This window comes from Patagioenas fasciata, chromosome 12 (assembly GCF_037038585.1).
Source record: "Patagioenas fasciata isolate bPatFas1 chromosome 12, bPatFas1.hap1, whole genome shotgun sequence".
Taxonomy (NCBI): Eukaryota; Metazoa; Chordata; class Aves; order Columbiformes; family Columbidae; genus Patagioenas; species Patagioenas fasciata.
Genome location: NC_092531.1, coordinates 22,267,787 through 22,291,863, shown reverse-complemented (window position 1 = coordinate 22,291,863; position 24,077 = coordinate 22,267,787). Strand labels below are relative to the sequence as shown.

The 24,077-nt window shown below is 39.7% G+C and overlaps 1 protein-coding gene across 6 annotated transcripts in view; it reads left to right on the top strand.

Moving 5' to 3' along the window:
• Positions 1-5,210: 5,210 nt before the first annotated feature.
• The window catches only part of TMC3 (transmembrane channel like 3), a 31,316-nt gene continuing 12,449 nt past the window's right edge, over positions 5,211-24,077 (top strand). Inside the window, exons 1-10 of one of the 6 annotated variants that reach the window (XM_071814046.1) lie at positions 5,211-5,315; positions 14,373-14,523; positions 14,606-14,794; positions 15,988-16,781; positions 18,103-18,246; positions 19,254-19,329; positions 20,740-20,821; positions 21,524-21,630; positions 23,088-23,186; positions 23,279-23,421. In XM_071814046.1, coding sequence (XP_071670147.1) covers positions 16,672-16,781; positions 18,103-18,246; positions 19,254-19,329; positions 20,740-20,821; positions 21,524-21,630; positions 23,088-23,186; positions 23,279-23,421 — 761 coding nt within the window. In that variant the 5' untranslated portion in view covers positions 5,211-5,315; positions 14,373-14,523; positions 14,606-14,794; positions 15,988-16,671. Of the gene's footprint in view, positions 5,316-9,766; positions 9,897-11,510; positions 11,658-14,372; positions 14,524-14,605; positions 14,795-15,987; positions 16,782-18,102; positions 18,247-19,253; positions 19,330-20,739; positions 20,822-21,523; positions 21,631-23,087; positions 23,187-23,278; positions 23,422-24,077 lie in introns of those variants that run through there. The other 5 variants (XM_071814048.1, XM_071814045.1, XM_065847403.2 and 2 more) reach the window with 5 other exon arrangements.

Genomic DNA, 24,077 nt, shown 5'->3' with positions numbered 1-24,077 from the left:
CATGGCCTATTAAACTGTCTGTGTTGGAGATCACATTTCAATTTATATTGCTATGATTCTTTTTTTTCCTGGTGTTAACATGAGACCCCAAACTATATATTTCTGTAGTCTTGCTTGAACCAAAGCTGGAATTGCTTAGAAGGGAATGTGTGCAAGACCTTTATTCATCAAGTGCAAGAAATAGGTTTTAATTATTTTGGCCATCAACTACTGTGAATTTGTGTTCCTGATAAACTACACCAAATGTTTTTCAAGCACCATCATTTTCAAGATTAGTAACACGAAACTTTCCTTTTTGAGTAATGATTATATTGCCTGGTAAGTGTGGGAACATATAGTTTTTATAGGATGCAGGTACATTAAAATATTTGAGGATGAAGAGAGTTAAGGTTTTTTTGTTCTTCGGCTGATTTGTTGGCAATCTTGTCTCCACTGTTTCTTCCACAAACGCAACTAGGATTGACAAGGAAATCAGCCTTTGTAGCAGAGGAGTTGGTAAGAGAAGAAGTTGCCAAAAGGGCCATCAAGAATCCCCAAGTAATTTGATGTGTACAGAAAAATATGTCAAAAATATTGCAACTGTATATGCTATAAATTTTTTAGAAGAGAGTCACATGTCCCACACCCCCTAGGGTGCCTAAAGTTATTATTCTGGTCTTATAACTGTTTCTTTGGAAAAGAGTGAGGATAGACAGTGGGAAAGTGAGGACTTGTCTTGACTTCTGCTGTAACACAAACGCTCTGCTTGTAGTGGCAATCAGCCAAAAGACGACAGCTCATATGCCAAGAAAGCCCAAGTTAAGAGATGAGTTGAAAATACCAAATGCTTAAATTTGTCTTGGATTCTCTCAAAGATGCTAATTAGCCAAAAAAAAAAAAAAAAAGAGGATGGTCTGTGCTTCTTTCATGTACGGATATTTCTTGGATGGTATAAGAACGAGTTAACCCACTTCTAGGTCCATGGAAGAGGAAGAGCTAGATGTTGGTTTCTTAGTTAAACAACACTAATAGGAGATAATTGCTGTAAAACGCACCCCATTCTCTTCACACCCACAACACAGCTGCCCTGTCAGAATTGCCCCAAGACTGGGATTTCTGAGACAGCTCGTTGTCTAGAAGTTAGTTTAGGTTTCTATCCTGGGAAGAAATGATTCTCAATGGATACATTTTTCCCAACTAGACAAGATTTATTTCTAGTCAGTGTTGAGTCTGTTGTTCAGAGCTTAGTTTTCTTTCAAGCAGCAAGGCTTTCCCAAGAGATCTCAGTATTATGTCTATAACCTCCTGGGTGTGGATGGAAAATAACTCTACCTCTCTTGGACATGAAGTCACCTTTCTGTAAGGGATGTTTTTCGTGGGCATGCGTAAGCATTCTTAAGTGGTTTTGTACCTCCTGAAAGGTGAGAATAAGTCAAACATCCATTAAGGATGTTTAAACGCGCAGAATCATTTATTTACTTCAGAATGTAAAACATTCAAAAAATTAGAGTTCATCTCTGATTGACAATGCTTTTTATATATTAATTGATATATGTTATTAAAGTGTTTCTTAGCAGGATATTTTAACATCTCTAGTGAGCTGTAACAGGACTTCTGTGAAAGGGGGAAAATAGTAATCTGTTGAGCAGTGAAAGAAAATCTTTTCTTATACTTCATCTCATTATATGATTTCTTCATCTTCGTGTGTTCATGAGGAATCTTGCTTTTGTAACTTCCTTTGTTCCCAAGCCTAGATAAAAATTATCACTTCTTTAAGAAAAGTCTAATAATATTGCAGTGTACTTCATTTCACCTCAAAGGCTGATTTGTGAATTGTACACAAAAGTGTTCCATGTTTTCGTGTTGGTTTTGAAGATTTAATGGTTCCCCAAATATCTACTGCTACCCACTCTTTTCTCACAACTACGATGTTTGGATATAAAAAAGATGTCCCTTCCCATTTTCATACTCTTTATCACATATCGAATTAAATTAGAAGGGAAAATGGAAAAGAAATTAAATTGCAATTATATTACTATCTTCAAATTATCACCATTTGATTTAATTTCAAATAAAATATTAATAAAGTATTAATTTTTCTTGGTGGGAAATTCCATTAATGGAACAGTTTCCCAGAGAAACAGAAACAAAGTGATTAACTGGCCTTTCTGCTTTAGTAATGAGATATTTCGAAAATAAATTGTTTTGGCTGGTTTAGCATTTGTCTCTTACGTATTTATGCACAGGCCTAAGACCTCAGCCTACGCATGGTATGTTGTGGACCTTATTTTGGGTGTCTCTCAACTCTGTCTGTTGTAATTCTCACACCTTTTAGAGGTTGTAAATTGCAAACAGGCTACAAGAGTCTCCTTCAGAATCCACAATAAGAAATATGGAAAAATCATACACATCTAATTTCAGTGACACAATGACTGAAATACAGATGAGAAATATGTCCAAATGCAAATCCTCACGAAAAGCTTCAGAGTTTCAAAATTAGGTAATTTTCATGTACTCTTACGGTTGTTTTTCAGTTAGAAAATTAAACTCAAAAAATGTCCCCCTAGCTAAATGAGGTTTCTGCAATGTTGAGATTAATCAATCAACTCTTTAATAAGAACCAATCCTCAAATCCACAAGCATGAAACGACAGCTAGTAATGGCTATGTAAATTGATTTCAGAAGGTTAAATGTGCACATTCGGGGTTCGGAGAACAACGTCTATATGGCCTTATCCAAATGGATATCTGTGTGACTCACATTACTTTGCATGCACTGCAATCAGGAACATTAGGGACTGGGTTTAGCTGAGGCCATCAAGTTTGATGCATGTTGGAAAGTTGGATCAGGTTTTTTCCTGATCAACTTGATCCATGGAGGTCTGATATTGAATCAGTTACTTCGTTGTTGGGACAGGAACTGGCATTTAAAAAAAAAATTAAAAATTAACTATGTGTATAAGGGTAGATTTTTTTGGCTGATGGTTGGGCACATTTAAAGGGTAACAGTAGGGTTTCTCATCAGACCTAGATGAAAATAGCTGGCTTCCATGCTGAAGTTGTAGCTGAGGTTGGCATCAGTGTTTTGACCGAACTTTAGAAGAACAGTTTGAAAAATGGGTGTATGGTAAGAAAGGGTTGTAAATCTGTAAGTGATAATTCCTAAAGTCTGATTAGGTAAAAACAGATAGGTTTTTGATTTAATGTTTAACCAAAAGTTTGCTCCAATATAGCGATTTTAAATGGATTTGAATAAGCATAAGACTTTTGAATTGCAGAGAAACCTGAGAAGAACTAGATTTCAACTAAGAAAGGGAAAGAGGTGTATTTTGGAGAAGTCTTCTGTAGGTTTTCTCTGTAGGATGTTCCAAACTAAGGCTTAAATTGAATACAGGATTAAAAAAGGGACCTTTGGCTGTGTTGACATTTAATATCTGTTACGGAAGAGGTTCCCGGGCTAAAATCAATGTCATGTCCTTCAGACCTCAGAAAATTACAATTAGGGTGAATAAGGGCATGTAGATCTCTCTGGACTAAAGTTTTAATGTTACCCACGTTAAAAATATTTGGGGCAGAATTTGGATTGCAGCTGTTCGCAAGAAAACAGAATGAGTTGAGTCCTCAGCTTGGATTTCTATTTAGGTGGTGTCAATCTTTGTCAGGGCAAGGTTTCCAGGACTAGGTAACTGGCCGAGATTTTCTTAACCTCATGTTAGGCTTTGCACTTTGCTTATGTTCCTTGTCTGAATTTAGAGCTTAAGACCTACAGCCAGTGTCAAGCTAGGGCATGGAATAGGCAATTATCACAATACAAAATGCAAATTGATAGGTGGGTATAGTGACCAGGCATGGTGAACAGTAATAAGAACAGCTGAATGACAGCTGAGCACAATAGGAGAGAAGATAAGTTTGACAATCAGAGTAATCAACACAAAAAGCCTCATTGCAAGGGACAGAAAAGTAATGGCTTCAAAAGATCTTCCAGAAAACATTTCTTTAAAAAAAAAAGGCAGAAAGAAAAGATAATCTGACTGTGATGTTGTGAAACATGTGCTTATGTAGCATATAATAACCTAAAACTGCATGAGATGGAAAAAATTTAAAAAAAGAAAGAAAAAAACACAAACTCATAACAGGAGGAATTGTTTAACTTAAAAATCTCATCCTTTTTAATGAGGTTTTGAAAAAATCTCACAAGGCATTTTCATTTTTGAAAGAAGCGACTTTCTGGAGCGCCCATGTGTGTTTGAAGCACTCAGAGCCCGGTGACCGAGGTTCTGCGCTGTCAGCGATCGCAGCCTCGGCAGCCACCTCGTGGGGACTCGGCGCATGTTGCGGCAGAGCCCGGGATGCTCCCGCACTCAGCAGCGGGCAGCCTGGTGGGGAAGGATGAACTCTGAGATTTACTTTCTTGTCACTGTGATTTTTTTTTTTTTAATTTAATTATTTTTCTCTACTGGATCAGAGGGAGAAGAGTCACAGAATCACAGTGTGTTAGGGATTGGAAGGGACCTGGAAAGCTCGTCCAGTCCAATCCCCCCACCGGAGCAGGAACACCCAGCTGAGGTTCCACAGGAAGGTGTCCAGGCGGGTTTGAATGTCTGCAGAGAAGGAGACTCCACAACCCCCTTGGGCAGCCTGGGCCAGGCTCTGCCACCCTCACTATGAAGAAGTTTCTTCTTAAATTTTAGTGGAACCTCTTGTGTTCCAGTTTGAACCCATTCCCCCTTGTCCTACCATTGGTTGTCACCGAGAAGAGCCTGGCTCCATCCTCCTGACACTCAGCGCTTATATATTTATATATTTATAAACATTAATGAGGTCACCCCTCCGTCTCCTCCAAACTAAAGAGCCCCAGCTCCCTCAGCCTTTCCTCACACAGGAGATGCTCCACTGTGGCGTATGTCGGTGAGTAGTGGCTGTAGACAGTGGCAGACAATTTCTCCTCTACATTTAAATCCCATTTTTTTTGTTGTGTTTCCCTTCCCCCACCCAATCTCCTTAGATTTACTATAAGAGTAAGTGTGCAGAGTTATGGACACTGGCTGCAGAGCAGCTGAAGGTCTCTTTGATGCTGAAACTACATCTATCATGTTATGGCACAAAAATCATCAGCATTGCTGTTGACTTCCTGAAGGAGCCTGTGTTTGACAGCACTACTCACAGGCTGAAGAGATCATTTTCTGTTTCCCTCTTCTGAATATCATTTTTCTTTGAATTCTATAGGGGAACTTCCTGAAGATCTCTATAAAACCTGCCTACCACCACCATCCCCACGCCGTGTGAGCTGGCCATGTTTAACCGTTCACTTGACATCAGGAGGATTCCAGTCCTCAGGTTTGTCTCCTAGTGAACTTGTTTCCTTGTTACGATGGGCAGTATATAAATGATTTCTTGTTGATGGCTCATGCCTTTGTTTGAAGTATATACATGGTTTATCATGGGTAAATTTCTGAACTGGAAAGCAAAATTACCTGTGCAGCATTTCAGGAGGCCATGGCAAGAGGATTCCATGAGAAGCTCATGTCAAAGCTTTGTGAAGAGCAGAGAAGTTGGAGAGGCTGTGGCCTCTGTTTCCTCCTGACGTTCCTCTGGTTTTGGGCCACCACTGAAGGTAGCTCTGTCAACTGTGCTCTGGAAATGTGTACACAGAAAATGATTAAAAAGAAAATATATTTTCTTGCTGTTTAATCAGGGAATTGCAGTTTATTGTAGCGCTTATTTAAATGCTCACAGACTATGACCACCTACAGATGATCTTGCAATGAAAAGGATTAAACAGCCAAGCCACCTACACTGGAGTAAAAAAAAACTCATAAATTGATTAAGCAGTTGTCAACCGGATCTAAGATGTGAGAGCTAAATCAAAATGTAATTACCATTAGTGTAATAATTATTGACATGGCAATCCAAGTTTTGAAAGATGTTTGTTACTAAAAGAAAATCTTCAGACATCTCAACATCTCCCCTGTAAGTTCTGTTCCTAGGAATCTCTCAAGAATTTGTCCTAACCTGATAATGCATTTCCATGTCACTCTATGTGTTGAAACAAGGATAGTTCACGAACTAGCAGTGAAACCCATTGTGAATTGATGTTTTACATATTCTGAGATCTGGACTTTGTGGCATGTTTAGAGAGGACAACATGCTGTTCATCATACCAGTCTCACAGAGGAATTTGTTTCAGGTTGGTTTGGGTATGGCACGAATCACAGCATCCTGAATAACTGGGCTCCAGCACCAGGCCTGATGCAACCTGTTCCCCTTCAATTTTTCCTGTTGTTGTCTTGTATCTAATGCATTGCTACACTTCCCACTTATATAAATTTATGTCTTGTAGGCACTTCCCCTAATCAGGAGACAAACACTTTAGGCATTGCTTTTATGCCTTTTCTATCCACTATGGAATATCTGCCAGGTGCTGCAATGGCCAGAGTGAGAATATTACCATCAAGAATGGTGCATGAGAATTTGCACTTTTTAAAACACAGATTTGTGATCCAGTGACTTGAACCTTTCTCTCTCAGGTATTCTCAGTTCCTAATTGGTCTATAGCAAGTCACAAGAACGTTAAATGTTGCAGGAAATTAGTCCATGTCATCTCAAATGATAGAATCTTGTTTAGCTACACCCATCTCAGGTCACAGTTGTTTGGTCTGTGTGTGTGTCTGTGGATTTATTCTGTTGTTTTAGTTTTGTTTTTATTTTTCTCCTCGGAGAAGTGTAGGTTCCTAATCTCATTGATCTGCTTTCTTCATATTAGATCATGTTACAAATTCCAAATCAGGTTACAATAAAATCAGATTAGTTTCTTCTTAAACAGAACAGCTTAAACGTCTGGACCTGGTACTTAAAAACTTATATTTTGCAGAATTAGTCTACTTTGAGTGTGCAGAAGTAGCAGAGCACTCAGTATTGAATGTATCATCCCCTTAATTTCATTTCAAGGAATCTTTCTGCAGTTAGTAAGCAGCAGATTAAACTAATAGCCTGAGAAAGCAGTTTCCAGGCAGTTGGAATGTCACTGCTGTTCCCACTGTAGGTTTCCTTTGCCTCCTTCAAAAACTCCTATGAAGAGGGTATATCACACGGTCTGCACTCCAAGCTTGGTTTATGATCTGGCACTTGCAATATATTGATTTTATTATTCAGCATTACGAGAAAAAAGAAATTTCATCTATGAAAGTCAGATAACAGAGTCACATTTCTAGGAAGCACATTACTCATCTGAATCAGACGTATCAAAACATTCAATTACTTATGAGAGCTTCACCTTTCAGTAAAAGGTGTTGTTTCTGTAAATATAAGAATTTGTTCCAGGCCAGAGAATGTTGGGACCAGACTTGAAAGAAAGCTGTATTGCATTTTCATCTTTTCAGCTGCTAAATGATGGGCAATTAATTGAAGGAGCAGTCCTCATACTATAGAAAGGATATTTTCAAGGTCTTTATGGCTGGAATCTTTGGTCCCACTAGAGCATTTTCAAAGCCCGCAGAAAGCACTGGAACTGAATCGGATCTAAATACTCCTTCATTTAGTTTAATCATCATCATCATCATTTCTCTAGTTATCTGCAGATATTAAGCATTTAATGTGGCATTGAATATTTATGCTGTACTGAAGAATTAGTGCTTAAAAATTCACTGAAGACTTGAGCAAATGGATAAAGTAAAAACATTCTGTTCTTAGTATTTCTGATATTAAAATTAACAACAAAATGGTATGAGTCGGCATTATTGATATTTGAATGGACCACACATTAGAAGTCCCAAATTGTACCAATTACCAGTTTAAGAACTGTTGTTGTGGCAGAGTTGTTAATCGGATGGCCAAGGAAAGCGTTTCAAGTCTTCTAAATGAACCTGTGATAGGTGAAAATATATAGTCAGGTCAGAATATGTCCTAATAAACTATATAACCTTTTTCTTGTTTAGCTGAAAACATCTTCTTTCCAGTGTTTTGTTTGTTTTTGCAAGAGTCAGTCTGAATTTTATTGAAGATAAGGCATATTTGCCAAAGGAACCCGTTAATTCTGATAGCAAGCAATATACAAGGATGCAATTTGACCACACGGTGGAGCTTTCTGCTTTCTGCAGGAAAAAATGTTCAAAAAGAGGAGTCTGACTGCCAGAATCCCCCAGCAGAGAGAGCTGTGAAGTCCAGGTTCCAGAAATACCATTCTTTATGGGGATTTACGCTTCTATGTGCAACAAGAGATGTGGATGGTTTGTTTTCTGTTGTGTTTTGGTGGTTGGTTGTTTGTTTTGTAGGTTTTTTGGTTGCTTGGGGGGTGGAGGGTGCTGTGGGGTGTTTTATTTGTTTATTTGGGGTTTTTGTTTGTCTGGGGTTTGTTTGTTTGTTTGTTTGTTTTTCCCTGGGCCTGGAAGTTGCATCTAAGAGTGAAATTAATTATCAATGCGTTTAATTCCAGTTTATTTCCAGCATTATGGTTGCACTCTTAACCTACTGTCACATGCACATAAAAGGGTCCCCAGCCTATGCCTCGTCCAGAGGTGCATCAAATTCATCATACATACACATTTCTTTCACAAATAAAACCAGTAACCTATCCTCACCCTCTTTCCTCACTGGATTTCTGCCTACAAGAAGTTCGTTGTATGTTTTGCCTTGCTCCAAGTTCATCTTGTGTCGTACTTGACTTGGACCACATTGAAAGAAAAGGCTAAGGACCAGCAGCAGATGCAGGAACGTTACTTAATAAATTGCTAATCCATCCTCATTAACAAAGAAGTCCTTCCAGAGTGAATATTAAGAGGAAAAGCTTTTGGTATTTGTGCAGACTTAAGAGAACATCTGTGTTTGTGATGGCAGTGGATTCATCGGGTGATAATAGCAATGAAGCCTCAAAGAAAAATCCTTTTGCTGATAAAAGATTTTTTACAAGAGCTATCATTCACTGTTCTCTTTCTTTTTGCTGATTTTTTTAACTTTTTTCTTTTCTTACCTATTGGTAGACATGTTATCCCTTTAGAAATGAGCGCTCATCTTGAAAGAACTAATTAGATCATACACTAATACTTTCAGCGGTTCTGTTCTCTCACTAACTTTTCTGTGCTTTGAATTAGAATATGAACTCAAAGGTCTGTCTGCACATACAAATGCTCAGGCTGAATTAAACAACTTCCTAATTTGGAGCTGGTTCAGTTTAATTCTTTAGGCGTTTAAACCAGTTACCCAATTAAACAAATCAGTATTAGTTACGGCTAAGATTATTCACGAGTATACAAAGGGATTGTGCTCATTTAATTAAACCTAAAAAGAACCTATTTAATTCCATTGATATAATGTCTGCATTTGGGTTTCACCTCAGAAACATTTGTAGATTGTGAGAAGAACCACACATCTTAAAACTTCGAGAAAATTATATTTTGGGACTAAAAAATAACTTCACAATTACACCACAAGCAGGAAAAGACAAAAATAAGATCAAAAGGAAGCTGATCAGTCTAATTTTGTTGTGCAATGTTAATGAAAAACTAAATATTAATGACAGGTCATGAGCCACAATCCTATTATCAAGACTTAAACTGCTTTGCATGAGCTGAGCTGTAGAGGATGTCCACATGCATCTTCGTAGCACATCTCAGATCTTAGATGAGTTAATTTAGCTAAGCCCATGCTGTCTATTATAGGGCTTTTTCAAAGCTTTCCACCTACGCAGCACATTAAAAAATATCATGAGACTAGTGAACACAACAGAGGAACTCACAAAAAGTAGCATGTGTTTAATGTGTGCTGGCAGGAAGGAGAAGATCATTTCCAGTATCTGCTTACATAATTTGAGGTTTTTCTTCTGACTTCCGGGCTTAAACACTCAGCCTCCATGACTTCAATGATAACATTTAATTCTGCAGCAGAATAAGGCTTATGTATTTGCAGCATATGAGGTCCTTGGAGGTAAGGACTGTTTTCAATATATATAATATTATTATTTTGTTAGCATTTACTTGATGTTTATAAGCCATATTTTGTGGGTTTTGCATTGTTTTTATAATCCTTTTGCACTGAAGATAGCACACACAAAAGCCTCCAAATCCAAACAAGCAAAAAATCCAAGATCTTTACTCTGCACAAATGGTTTAAGAAACAATCTTCCCTTGAAGGCGTGTGTTTTGTCCTCTTTTGTAAAAACTAGGCTAGAAACATTTAATGCAAAGACTATGAGTCTAACTTACCATCCACTTGAAGTCAGGGGCAAAAAAATGATTTTATTCATCACTGTAGTGCTCCTTCTGTTCAGCTGAATCACATCAATTCAGAATGCTCAAAAGCTCTATAACTCTTTTTTTTCCTTTTGAGACAAAAAGCTATTATGAGAAAATTTGTTATGTTGAAAAAGTGAGGGTACTAATGGATTATGAAGCATCTGGACCAACCTTACTATAGAGGTTTTCCTTGGGATAACTCAATTTAATAGAGTATAATAGAATTTTCTAGTATATGTTAAAGTCCAAATGTTGATGCGTAAAAGCAAAGAATGAAAGTCCCTTTGAGAAACCTACTTGATTATTTGAAATTGCTGTAACCTTATAACTCCTTATTCCAGTGATGAGATAATGACATAATTTCGAAGTCGGTGGCTTAGTGTAATATACGTTTCATTTAGATTCTTCCTAATAGGTGACATTTATTGAAAGCTGACTTTTGAACTGTGTTCTGTGACTTGTGCTATCTATCTGCCTTGAAGCCGTTGGACATTTGTAATTACATTTTGCTTCATTTCCTGTATAATTTATGTGGAAATCCTTCCATGGTAGGAAAGTACTAAGCCCAGATAATAAGAACGTGCCAACATATAAGATTTAGGGTGGTTGTTTAGACTGCAGCTCATGACTCATGCACTTCCAAGGTCATCCGGCACGTAGTGCACTCAGGCAGCACAGCACTTCTGAGAGTGTATAAAATAAAAACATTTTGCTGTTATTAATAAGCATCGATCTTAATGTAATTATTACTAGAAATAGAGGTGTGTCTTATGGGTAGAGAAAGAAGAAATGCCAAATCTTTTTGTGTTGAGTTACTGTGGCATTTAGCCGCTAGCACACTGTGTGAAGAATATTAAGAATAGTTTTGTGCCAGGGCATAATGTTTTGAAGTTTCCAAAGCTTTGCTAATTTGTTTTGTTATACTTTCCAAGTTTTCCCCTTGGCAGTTTCTTGATAGTACTAGATGGGGGGTTTTAATTAATGTGTTTCTTAATGCCTTTCCCCTCCCCCCCTCCTTTAGAAAACTCTTGTAGCTAAATCACGATGCTGCCAGTTCCCCTCGTTACCAGCCTGGTCTAAATTACATCCAGAGACAATAAGCTGTATTTGTTTTCTATGCTAAGATATTGTATATCTTCATTATGCATTGTTGGCTCCAAGAGTTTGTGGAATTTGTCTAGGTAGAATCTCTGAATCCAATTTTAATACTGCAGGCTCTGTATATACTCAGATGTCTTTGGTTGCATTCTTACCATATATTTCATGTGCTAAGAAACAGAAATGGGCCACACGACAAGTGCCAATGAGCATGTTGGCCACCGAAAGTGACGTTTCGTTCGCTTTGCCTCCTTGGTCTACTGAGAAAGCTTGCTCCAAATTCCCTGTAGGAAAACTAAAGGGAGCAACTTTCCCCAGAGAACAGAGAGACTATATTCATTTACTTTCTGCAATTGTAAGTTCCTTGAACTCTTCTTCTTTTCTTCTAAAATATGAAATTTCTTTTGTATTATTTATTTGTTAAATGCTCTAAAATTATCTTCTTCATTTTCACTGAATCCTAGGTCTGGTTTGTAATGACTCACGTAAGTCTGGAAAATAATTTGGTTACAGTGCTTTCAGAAAGGTCTCTGGTGAAATGAATATGTCTGTGGGATGCACATCATACTGCTGCATAGAAAAAGCAGCACAAAATACAGATTCTCTTGTAGGAGAAGTAGCTACAGCCTATGGCACCTGAAAAATAAGTTTTCATATGGTGCCTACTTACTTACCTGAAAGTAAAGAGCTGCAAGTCCTAGGGACAGTGTGTCATGCAAACCAGGGCAGCGCTGCAAACCGGGTGCATCACTGTTGTAAGAGCTATTGGGGCCTCCTCTGCCTCCCTGTGGATACCTGGCTTGGCATGTGGCTGCTTCTGTTTGTCCCCATCCCCTTTCTATTCCCCTTCTATTTGTCCTTAGCGACTGTCTTAGCATCAGGCTCTAAAACGTTCTCAACAACATTCTGAATTTGATATACTCTGTTGTGAATTTACTGTCACAGAAATGTATATTTTAATAGTCATGATACTCATCTATGAATAAAAATAGTCAGGATGATGTAAAATCAGTTAACTGCACAGGAGGAGCTTTTTAACGGAATATTTTTCGTGCAGAATGTGAATTCACAAAGAATATTGAACCACAATGGGAGTATTCCCCTTGATGCAAGTCTGATAAATGTCAGCAAGAATTATGAACGTGCTGAAATTGAAGAGCAAAATGCAGTGTATGAAATTAAACTGTCCAAACAGGCTTATGGGGAGACACTGATTTAACAGAGTTCAGTAGATCAATTTTACTCTCAATAAGTGTAGACAATGGCTTTGGCATTGTTACCCTGGAAATCCCCTAACTGCTCTTACATCCAGCTGCACATCTATGATATCTTTGGGGACTAAATAGGTGAACTGAGATTGTAATTTGAGAATGGAATGTCTTTCAAGTCCAACTGGATTGTCTTTTGATCTTAGTTCTTTCATTTCTAAAAATAAATGTCCTCAAACTAAGGAGTTTCAGTGTTTTCACATGAACTTGGATGCTGTACAGCATCATTACCTATCACTGGTTTCTATGGGGTTGAATGTTTTTAGCACTACTGATAGTTCACTTAAAGATGCACAAGTCTCCTTTTTTCAGTGCTTCCAAATACTTTATTTCTCACCTGTTTTATGTGCTTAAGGATCTGGAGGAATAATATTCGCTTGCTACAATTTAAACTGGAAGTCCACGGGAATGGACAAGCATGGAGAATATAGCCTGCTGTTTGCTCGAATTTTCACTAAGCAGAGTTCATCAACCCAGCTTTCTCCTGGATAAGCGTTTGAAAATGCAAAATGATCCTATGGATTAAATTTGAGGCTTCCTGTTACACACAGAGAGCTACCACTAAGTTTTGCAATAAAAGGTTAATGTCCTGGTTTACATTCAGTTAATGGCAATTGAAATCAAATCTATAATCCTTGTAGTATTCATTCAGAGCAAAACAAACCCCAGTAGGTTTCTGGATTCAATAGAGCATATTGAAATAGGCAGCTGGGTGTTCTGGCTGCTAAACTGCTGAGCTGAAAGGCAAAACCAAAACCTTCTTTGTGATTCGAGTGAACGCTTCAGTTCTTTAAAGAGGCCATTGCAGGGGTCATGGGCAACAGAGGACGGCACCAACTTCAAGGATGAGCTCTTGAAGACTGCTTTTTGTTTTCTCTTGAAAAGCACTGTGCACCCTTCTGTCAGGTGGGCTCTGAATCCATGAGTCTCTTGCTGCTCGTTGTGTTTTTAGTGTTCGGTAGTAACTTCAGATTACGTATGTGGTTCCAGCACTGGCAGTATTAGAGCTATATAAATATCAGGCTCAAATTGCTGCTTTGTTTTTTAGACTTCAGGCTTCCTTCTAACCAGCAGAAACAAAATGAATCTTCCTTGTTGACATGTTCAGATATACTCCCTAATTAAATCTATGTAAATCATAAATGTTAGCATTTTAATGGGTTTGGCAGTGCTGTACTACCATCATATTAAAGGATACTGCTTTATCTGTGAAATGTAGTAATTTATGTGCGCTACCAATGATGAGAAGTCTTAATCTCTCCAGTGTGGTTCCTTCAAAAGAAAACTAAGGTATCCAAAAGCCCAGGGGGAAGTAGGAATAGTAATACAGAGGCAGAAATAGCTGAGTTACTCTCCTGTATTTTTAAGAGATCTAGCTTATATTATCTGAGGGATTCAGGACATTACCGTGTCAAAACCTACCTTGTGGGTGTACAGAAGTTTTTGTTAAGTGTCTATCTGCAGCATGAGTTCAACGTTTCTGCATGTAGCTGGAATAAGCAGGCAGCTAATGGACTTTAGTAGACTGGCCTGACTAGAGAAGCACTTATTCTCCTGAGTTAAGGCAGCAGAATCTGGCCCCCAATGTTTTGCTGCTGGCTGAGGTGCCAAGGAACAACTACAATCAAGGAAATATATTTGAACTGACACTGTTGGTTTTCAGTTGTAAAATGGAAAGCATATCTTGCAGCAGGTCAAAAAAAAAAGATGACGTGGGCATATTTGCCATGCACTCTGAGCATCAAAGCTCTAAGGGGCATTTCTGGCATTCAGAGTAGTTCCTCTGTTCTTTCTTTTTCCAGCTGGAAAGAGGTGAGAAGCCTTTTTGGTGAAGACATGTTTCTGGGCTGATACCCATTCCTTTTGGCTGTTTGCTTTCACTTCATGAATGGTCTGACACCCTGAGAGGATGGTAGGTTGCTCCTTCCATCCTGTGATCTAGAAGACGAACAGGTAAACCTTTCCAACGCTGGTCGATTTAAGTATGGTACAGACAGTTTGATATGTCAAAGCTCTAACAGCCTCTGTTTTACAGATTTCACTATGAAAAATAATAAGATGCATCGCAGAAAAAAGTAGAATTTATTATGGTCCATCCTTCTTGGGAAGCTGGAAATTGGAGCCCAAACCCTTTAGTCTCTGTTGTGGCTAAAGGAGGTGTGTACAAGAGATGCTCAGAATGGAGCTGGGACTAGCAAGTTCAGTTCCTGGAAGAACCCATGTAGTAAGTAGAACGTGGCTAATTGGTGCTTCCACCGATGGCTTTTATTAGGTTTAAAACTCATGCACATATGACAAAAGGAGGGGTGAAAGAGGTGGTGCAGAACACAGCTGCCTGGTTTTACTGAACACTGAATAGGGGCATTAGGGGCATTTCTTTATGGTTTGGATGCTCCTCTGCCTTGTGCTAATGGAACTCCCAGGTTTCTGGAGAAGCCTCAAACAAGACACACCTGGGGCTCTGGGATTTACTATTGGCTACATTTTGGGAATGCAGAGTCATTTTTATATGGTCCTTTCTTGTCATCTAAAAAGCGTGGAGTGAATTACATGAAATGGACTTACTCTTTCAAAACTGTAAAGCTATGTAAGCAACTGTCGGACTATAAGTAGTGAGGCTTGTTACTACTTAGTCCTGTAGTTATTTAAATCAGTATACTACAATGGGAAGAACCATGATTATGGAAAAGCAACATTTCTCAGCAGGTGGCAATATTTTAGACTAACTGAAGGCAGGGGGAAAAAGCAGTCTGTGCTATTCTCTACAGGAAATCTAGCAGAGAGAACTTAATGTTCTTTCTTGTCAGAGGCTGCAAATAAAAGTTAACTACAGCAGACCATTGATTTATGTAACTGAAACCCTTGCTGCACTGTGCACAGAGCTATTAAGGAGAGAAAATACCAAGTTAGGAACAAGTAAAGACTCTCTGTAAACATTTCCTTTCTCTCCCACGTTCTGAGAGTCAGATTATGGCTAGAGAAACTAATCATATCAAGTTTTCTTGATCTGTTTTAACAATAAAACCCAGAATACCCACAACAGGATGGGAAATGAGGCCTGAAAGTGCAAGGATTTGCCCCAGAACATGCAGAGAGGCAGAGCAGTTATTTAAGACTGGTTCTCGAGCTCATAGCACCATCCATTTGTTGTCTTGTAAAGTGATTCTCTGTTAAATACACTTTTGGTATCTATTAAATTAATTTTGTAATAAAATTAAGTAGTAGAGCTGAAGAAATTGAAAATGTGCATCAGATGGTAATGTTTTCTAGTGTTTTAGCTCTAGGAATTGCCACTAGTATGATCAATAATCCAGACAATGCTTATTTTAAGTGTTGATAGAGTAATGAATGGAATTGAGCATAATTAAGATATAGCTATTGAGAAAAAGTTAATTGCTCAGCAATCTGTCTGAATAGCAGGTATTTTGATACTTCAAAAGAAAAGCGACAAATCTAGGTACAACAAGCGGAGATTGTGGAGAGGTTGGGGCCTGGACCCAGGAAAGCAGCAGCCGCATGTTCTGTCAGGGCTGTTCTCTGGGAAAGGATCTGGAAGTCCTGCAAGAGAAGGACATCGCATTTTTCTGTTAATAAAGGCCAAAATGCAAACTGTCTTGCTTTACCCAAGCAAGAACGTTCTTCTCAAGCCCATGAAGTGAAGATATCAACAGCATGTCCAGTGCATTCATTGGAAACACCACCCAGAGCAGTCCAACGCGGTACAGTGGGATGGCGCTTTGAGAGAAAACATCTCATCCGCAGCAAGGAAAAATTGGCTGTGAATTATAACCCACAGCTGGCCAACCCTTGGGCTCTGCTCCCCTACCTCACTTCTGGGCATCTCACCCCACAGTTGCCGGGCAGGGGCTGCTGTGCGCTGCCGCTTTAAGGCAGTGCCAGGCAGCAGGTCCTGTCTGCTGGAGCAGCAGGCAGCGATGCAGGCGGTGATGCAGGCAGCAAACCTCTGCTCCGCAGGACTCGCTGTCACTCGCTGCTCTCAACTTAATGACATTTGGCTGCTTGCGAGACATCTGACCGGGGAGCTAAAGGCTTCCTTCTAGCACAGCAGAGTTCCACCTGCTGCGGACGGCAGCTGCCAGCATGGCAGCAGCCACGGGCTCTCCTGCCGCAAAAACTGCCAAGTCCTGCAAGAAGTATCGCACGGTGAAGCGGCACGCCGGCATCTACACCTACCAGGAGCCACCCCACAGGTAAGACACCCTTCTCCCTCCTCAAGTGCAAATCTGCCTTACCCAGCACAGGAGTGGGGGCTTTGCGCTTTTATTTAGACAGAGCACAGTAAACGTGGAGTGTGAGAAACGTCACTCTTCTCTCCATATTTAGATTTATTTCAAAGCTCTTTTTGTGTGTTTTGTTTGGCGTTTTTTGTTTGTTTGTGGGGGTTTTGTTGTTGTCTTTGTTTTCACAAAAGTCATGTTTCACACCGTAGCATAAACATTGAACTTAAACACTGTAACTCCCATAAGGTCAAGGGTATAGCAGAGTAAGAAATCTCTCTGTACTTTCCCTGTGTAATTACATGTTTCCCTTGGATGTCCCCTGTGACTGAGGGGACAGGACTGTGGACTGATGGATCAGTGGTCTGATGAAGTATGTCTTGTCAATGTTATCACAAGGCGTGGATTAGCTTATGATTTATTTCTAAATGATTAAAAGGTGTTGCTCTTTCAGCGAAGTTGCAGGGAACTTTCCCAACAAGTCCATAGCCATATAATTAGAAAACTTCCTAGCTGGTGGTTGCTGCAGTACATCAGATCCCCTCATTGAATTCCGAGGGGAAGCAATCACCACAGGTTTTAGATCTAAGCCTCTACAAGGCTGAATATTGCTGCTGTTTCTTATACAATACCCTGTTTCAAACGGGGAACTGTAAGAGCTGTAGCTTAGTAAATGTGCTGACAGCATCAGAAAATATGATTGAATAATCATCCACAGAAATTTGCATCAAAGCACATTAATCTTTTTACAAGGACAAGTAATTCTAGGTGTGTGGGGTCTCATGCTCCTGTCCCTCTCAGAAAGGAACAGGAACAAAGAGCGACCACGATCTAAGCATCTGGTCTCCCCCATTCTTACAAGAAAATATTTTATCATCACTACAATCAAAATAAAAGGCCAACAATATGTGGTGAATAAATGAATGTTAAGTGCACTTGCTGGGAATGTTTAGACAGCACTTCACTCCAGAAGAATATACAGTGTCTTGCTAGCATGATGTACAAGCTGTATGGCTGGAAATGCTCAGAGAAGAAAGACTGAGATTCGTGGTGGGGAGAGGGGATGATTTATGACTGAGCAGCAAGCAGTGGAGAGGAAAAGAGGCACATTCTGGAGAAATTATTTGAATTATTTGTCAACTTTTAAACAACATGGTCATGTGTGTTCCCGAGCTCACTGCTGTTATATTGCTCTAATAGGCAGGACCCTGTGCATATCAAGAGTTTGCTGGGGATCTGAATGGGAATAATTTGTCTTGTTTTTCTTCTCGTGGGGTGTGGGCTGGGCTGCCAGCAACTCAGACGATGATATTGGTGAAGAAAAGGCTGAGAGCCATGACCCAGAGCAGATCTTTCAGAACATCCAGTACCAGAAGGAGATTATATCCAACATCCGCTGCCGGCCGTGGCCGATGAGGCAGAAGCTGAGGGCACTCAGGTAAGGCTGTTGATAATGCTTAGTAATATGTTTTTTAGATAAATTATTTCACTCTGTCCCAAAAAGGAAAAACTGTCTGTCCTTTGCGAGCTAATTGCACGTGATGATTACATGGTATGAGAACAGAAGCTGGCCACAATCTTCAGGTAATATATTACAAATGGCAGTAAATACTAGAAACCTGTAGGTTTAAAAGATACATCCAGTGTAGTAATAATGTGTTTCACAGTCTAAGACTGCAATTATTATATTCATCCAAATTTACAATGAGAGAGTGCATGCTCTTTGGACCACCTGCCTAAGTTGTGTCAGGTCTTTCACAGCGTGATCTGTTTGGGGCTTGTTTTATTTTTCATTTTGGCTGGCATCTTTCTCTTAAAGCCCTGAACGATGCTAGGATGGCATTTGAATCGTGAGGAATCCTTACCAGCAGCGGATCCTTTGTGTAATCTTGGAAGCAAAGAGAGATTTCTCTCTTGTAGGCAGGTGCTGTGAGTTGCTGCCTTCCTGTTTCTGTTGATGAGATTTTGGTGGTGTCCGTCCACCTTCTTCTGAGGTCAAAGACTGTGTATGACCAGATGAATATGCACCTCTCTGCATCTGACAGGAGTATTACAATAGATCTGCAGAAGTGTTAGCATCCACTTGAGATTAACTAGGTTGTAATGATAGTCTTTTTATATTATGCATTTGGGTTGAAGCATTTTGAGACTTTGAACCAAAAGGACAGAGAGAAAAAACAAACAAACAGAGGAATACAAAACTCTCCCTGCAGTCAGACTTTCAAATGCAGAGTTCTCTCAGACAAAATGCTCAGTGATTTTAGGGTGTCAGTAAAAGCTTCAATAGGAAAAGAAAAAAGCTTTGCCTGGGAAAGGATTTTATGGTGAGACAGTCCATGATTGTATTTCAGAGCTCTTCACAACTTTGCTGGTTGCTACTTGTGCAGAATGAGGGGCTCTGAGTAACACGATCAGTGTAGAATGAACTTCTACCTTCTTGTGCAGACAGGCAAAGGAGATTGTGCTGAAGTATGAAGGGAGGCTCACGAGAACAAGAGGTTATCAAGCCGCTGGTGCAGAGGTACAGCTACATTTTCTTCAATTATAGCTCTTTTCTATACCAACAGTCATCTGCAGTTTTCATTCCCAGAAAGCATATGTTTGCTATGCGGTCTTGCTCTCCAACTCAAGAACTCTGTAGAGGGAGGAAAATGCAGTTAAAGGCATTTTTTTTTCTGTTGTGAATTTAGTAATTGCATTTTTGCAGACTAATTTGATGTGTTGAGGGATGGGTGTTCCTCTACCAACGCAGTATAAGCTTCCTTCTCAAATAATCTAAAAATATTGGTGCCTGCTAGAGGAGGTGATGGGAATGGGATACCAACAGCGTGTTACCAGTATTCTCTGAAGGGCTATTTCACCAGACTCTGGGGCCACAGTTCAATAGTTCAGTATGAAAAATGTGTCTAGCTTTTAGTTTGGAAGACAATCCTACAATAGCTTACAGTAAATACATTATTAAAAAAGGTTTTAGCTTGCATACTACTCGAAGAATTTGAATCTAATCTTAGTAAATCTATTTGCACCACTGAACGCAGACCTTGGCCCTCATTTCTGGAAATTAATAACATGTAGGAAATTTCATAGGTATTATTGTTCTGTTGATACTGTAAAGTTATCGAAGTCAACAAACCAGAAACTGCATTCAGTTTTGCACATGTAGATTTTTTTTCTTATCCCCCCTGAACACCACACTGTGTGCAGGAAGACTCTTTCCTCTGACCATGCAAGAAATAGAGGTTGAATAAAGACTCTACAAAATATAACCACAGGTTTCTGCAGGTGTCAGCTGTCATACATAGAGCTGAGAACATAATAGTTAAATTTGCTGCCGTTGTATACAAAAGCTTACTTTTCCACTCCAAAAATGTCCCCTGAGGTATCATGTTTCTCTTAAATTTCAGGTTAGTTGTTTGTTCATTTGTTTGTCCTAGAAATCAGATTTATAGTGTGTAGTGTAGCGGGATTCCCTCATAAATTACACAGAAGCCAGATGTCCTGGCAATGCCCAACTTGGATGACTTCTGCTGCCCGGCCCCCAGCCATGGAGAAGGCGACAGGGAATGGTGCCCATTGGCTTCTTCTGCTGGTTCCTCACAGTCTTTATGTGTAAAAGATGTGGATAGGTGACTCTTGACTGTACACTCAGAGGTGTATAAAAGATGCTCTGTTTCAACTTTGTTGGCAATTGAACGGCAAACAGAGTCAAGGACTCCTGTGTCCCACCCCTGCCTCCCCCACTTTGTGTGTTTCTAAAACCTACCATGGTTTGCTTTACCCACAGGCGTGCTCTAAGGTCTTAGTAAATAATGCTTGTAGTATTTCTTGTGTTACAAGATTAAAGAGATGAGAAAAATACTCTGCATTTCTATTTTTTTTTTTAGCATACAGAAGTGTCATATTTCTCATTTTTCTGCTTTTTTTTCCCCAGCTTTGGAGGAAATTTATTCGACTTGCATACAATTTTGTGGTAATCTTTATTCCTTGGGAAATGAGAATTAAGAAAATTGAGAGTAAGTATAAAGATTTAATGGTATTGAACGGCAAAGCACATGCTGGATCTTAAGGTTTATTTTTGAATTTACTGAATTCAATAGATAATATTTGGGAAAAAGAGTTAGATGTAAACTTTCAGCAGTGATGTTTTCATTTAAAATTTTGCTTTTTCTTCTTTTCCTGGTGCCTTAGACATGGTTCTCATCCATGGTCCTAGTGGCAGGTAACTTTTCAAAAGTCAAATTCGTGCTATTGTAGTTCTGAAAGTGCAGCAAGATTTCATTACGGTTTATTACAGTCCATGGGGCAGCATCCTTGGGCTGACATCCCCAGATCTGCCCGGGTTGTTAACTGTGGTTGTAACCTGCATCACCAGGCTTTGAGCCTTTGAATGGAATTAAAGCTGCCCTTAACATGACATGAGCAGCGAGGCTGTACATCCGTGCTTCAGTGGTAAAGAAAAGCAGATGCATCGTGTTGCCCAGCACAGCAGCTTCTTGTGTAAATGCTACTGGTAATCATGAGACTTCCCCACCAGAGTCTGTGTTGGAATTATGTTTTCCTCAATGACATGTTAATATTTTGTCGACTTTGCTGTATGCCCTGAGTGAATAAGAAATGGTTTTCTTCTGTTTTATTATTCAAATAATACTTCATGAATAAATGACGTGAGCTTTTATAGACTGCGTAGCTCAGATAACTATTTTCTGTGGTTTAAGGTCATTTTGGGTCTGGAGTTGCCTCTTACTTCATCTTCTTGAGATGGCTATTTGGAATCAATATCGTACTTACCATAATGACAGGAGCATTTGTAGTCTTACCAGAGGTAAGAATATGTTGTTAACAGTGACAGAAAAATGTTTGCTGTTGCAGTTTCCTCTCTGAATTAAACAGATGCCACACTTAAAGGCATACATCAATTTCAAATGTACAATTTAAAATGAATTATTTAAAATAAATTCCACTATTAAGAGGTCTTTTTTTGCCAAAGGATAAGAGTTTTTTGCTATTAGTGTTAGAGATTATATTTTGTCCACATAGTATTGATGCTTTTACAGAATATGTTTGTATCCAATTACTAAAATGGAGAACCAAATCCTAAAAGCTGTAGTTGGTGTTGAGTATGCTCTAGTCCTCTAAGTGTCATTTACAGGCAGAAAAATCCCTCTCTAGGCTCTGAATCATTGTCCATTAGAAATAATTCTCTAGAACTTCTGAACAGCCACAACTTTGTTTATTTCTTGCAGGCAAGTAAGGCTATTTGTTAACTTTGTTAAATTATTCATACATAATATTTTGCTTCCCCTAACCTGTGCTTCAGTAATGTTATCAGAAAACATGGGAATATCTGACTTTTCTTCTCATTGGCTAAACTAAAAAATTAAATATCCCCAAAACAAACAAAAAAAATAAACTGAAATGAAAAAGGTGTTCACAGAATCGCAGAATGTCAGAGATTGGAAGGGACCTGGAAAGCTCATCCAGTGCAATCCGTCCTGGAGCAGGAACACCCAGCTGAGGTTCCACAGGAAGGTGTCCAGGCGGGTTTGAATGTCTGCAGAGAAGGAGACTCCACAACCTCCCTGGGCAGCCTGGGCCAGGCTCTGCCACCCTCACTGTTAAGAAATTTCTTCTCAAATTTAAGTGGAACCTTTTGTGTTCCAGTTTGCACCCATTATCCCTTGTCCTACCATTGGTTGTCATCGAGAAGAGCCTGGCTCCATCCTCCTGACACTCACCCTTTAGATATCTGTAAACATTAATGAGGTCACCCCTCAGTCTCCTCCAAGCTCCAGAGCCCCAGCTCCCTCAGCCTTTCCTCATAAGGGAGATGCTCCACTCCCTTCAGCATCTTTGTTGCCCTGCGCTGGACTCTCTCCAGCAGTTCCCTGTCCTTCTGGAACTGAGGGGCCACAACTGGACACAATATTCCAGGTGTGGTCTCACCAGGGCAGAGTAGAGGGGCAGGAGAACCTTTCTGACCTACTGACCACCCACTTCTAACCCACCCCAGGTACCATTGGCCTTCCTGGCCACAAGGGCCCAGTGCTGGCTCATGGTCACCCTGCTGTCCCCAGGACCCCCAGGTCCCTTTCCCCTACACTGCTCTCTAATACGTTGTTCCCCAACCTATGCTGGAACCTGGGGTTGTTCCTGCCCAGATGTAAGAGTCTAAATATCTCCATAGAGCAACCTCTGTGTGGCAGCTCTCAGTGGTTCTGCTCGGCAGCCCCAGGACAGATGGGGTCAGGCAGCTCCTCAGACCTTCTCTCTCTTTCCCAGCTCCTGGCCGGAGCCCCGTTCGGCAGCACCGTCAGCAAGACCATTCCCAAGGAGCATATTGAATCTGCTCAAGACCTGGACACCATCTGGTCACTTGGGGCAAGGCTAAAACCACTCTTTATTGTTTTGCTATCGCTGTTCTCTTGCAACCTTTAGTTACTGCTCTTACTTACGGGCTCTGGTCTCTGCAGGGCTACCTCCAATACTCCGTTTTGTTTTATGGCTACTACGGTCGTGACAGAAAGATTGGGAAAGCTGGATATCGACTACCTCTTGCCTACTTCCTTGTTGGAATGGCAGTGTTTGCTTACAGCTTTATCATTCTCTTAAAAAAGTAAGGCGCTCTGTTGATTGTTGTTCATGGGCTTGAGTGTTCAGGCAATCAGTAATTGTGTATTTATCTAATTTCCTCTATTAATCCTCTGTTAATCTCTTCAAGTCAGCTAACATCAGGGAGGCAGACTGAGTTTAATTATGGCTTGCCTCTTCATCTTGCTATCATTTGACTTTGTTCTCTCCTCAGTTTCACAGTCTATAAAAGGAGGGCAGAACAGACAATGATCTTTGTGTTTGTATAGTGTAAGGTGTAACACCCACGGAAGCCCTTTCTGTTTTCCTCTCTTCTGGTATAAGTATTGCTACGATAAATTTATATTTTAAGTATAATGCTTTCAACATTATTATTCCAATCTATTGAAAGACAAATATAAAAATTCCATCCTAGATGTGATGTTTGTGTTTCTTTAGCCAGCACATGGCATCTCATTCAAGGGTCAGGAGTAAGAGTTGCTCAGCAGAGAGCAGGACTACTAGAGCTGACCATAAATCCAGGAATGTGCAATGCTTGGAGAGGGGCAAGGTCACTCTATTTTTAGCGCTTCCTGTCATAACTCTCTGATCTGAAGCTGAACCTCCACTTTTTATTTTCATTCTACCTGCTGGTTTGTGAAAGGATCAGTGATATGTTTGACACTGATCTATTCATTTGCA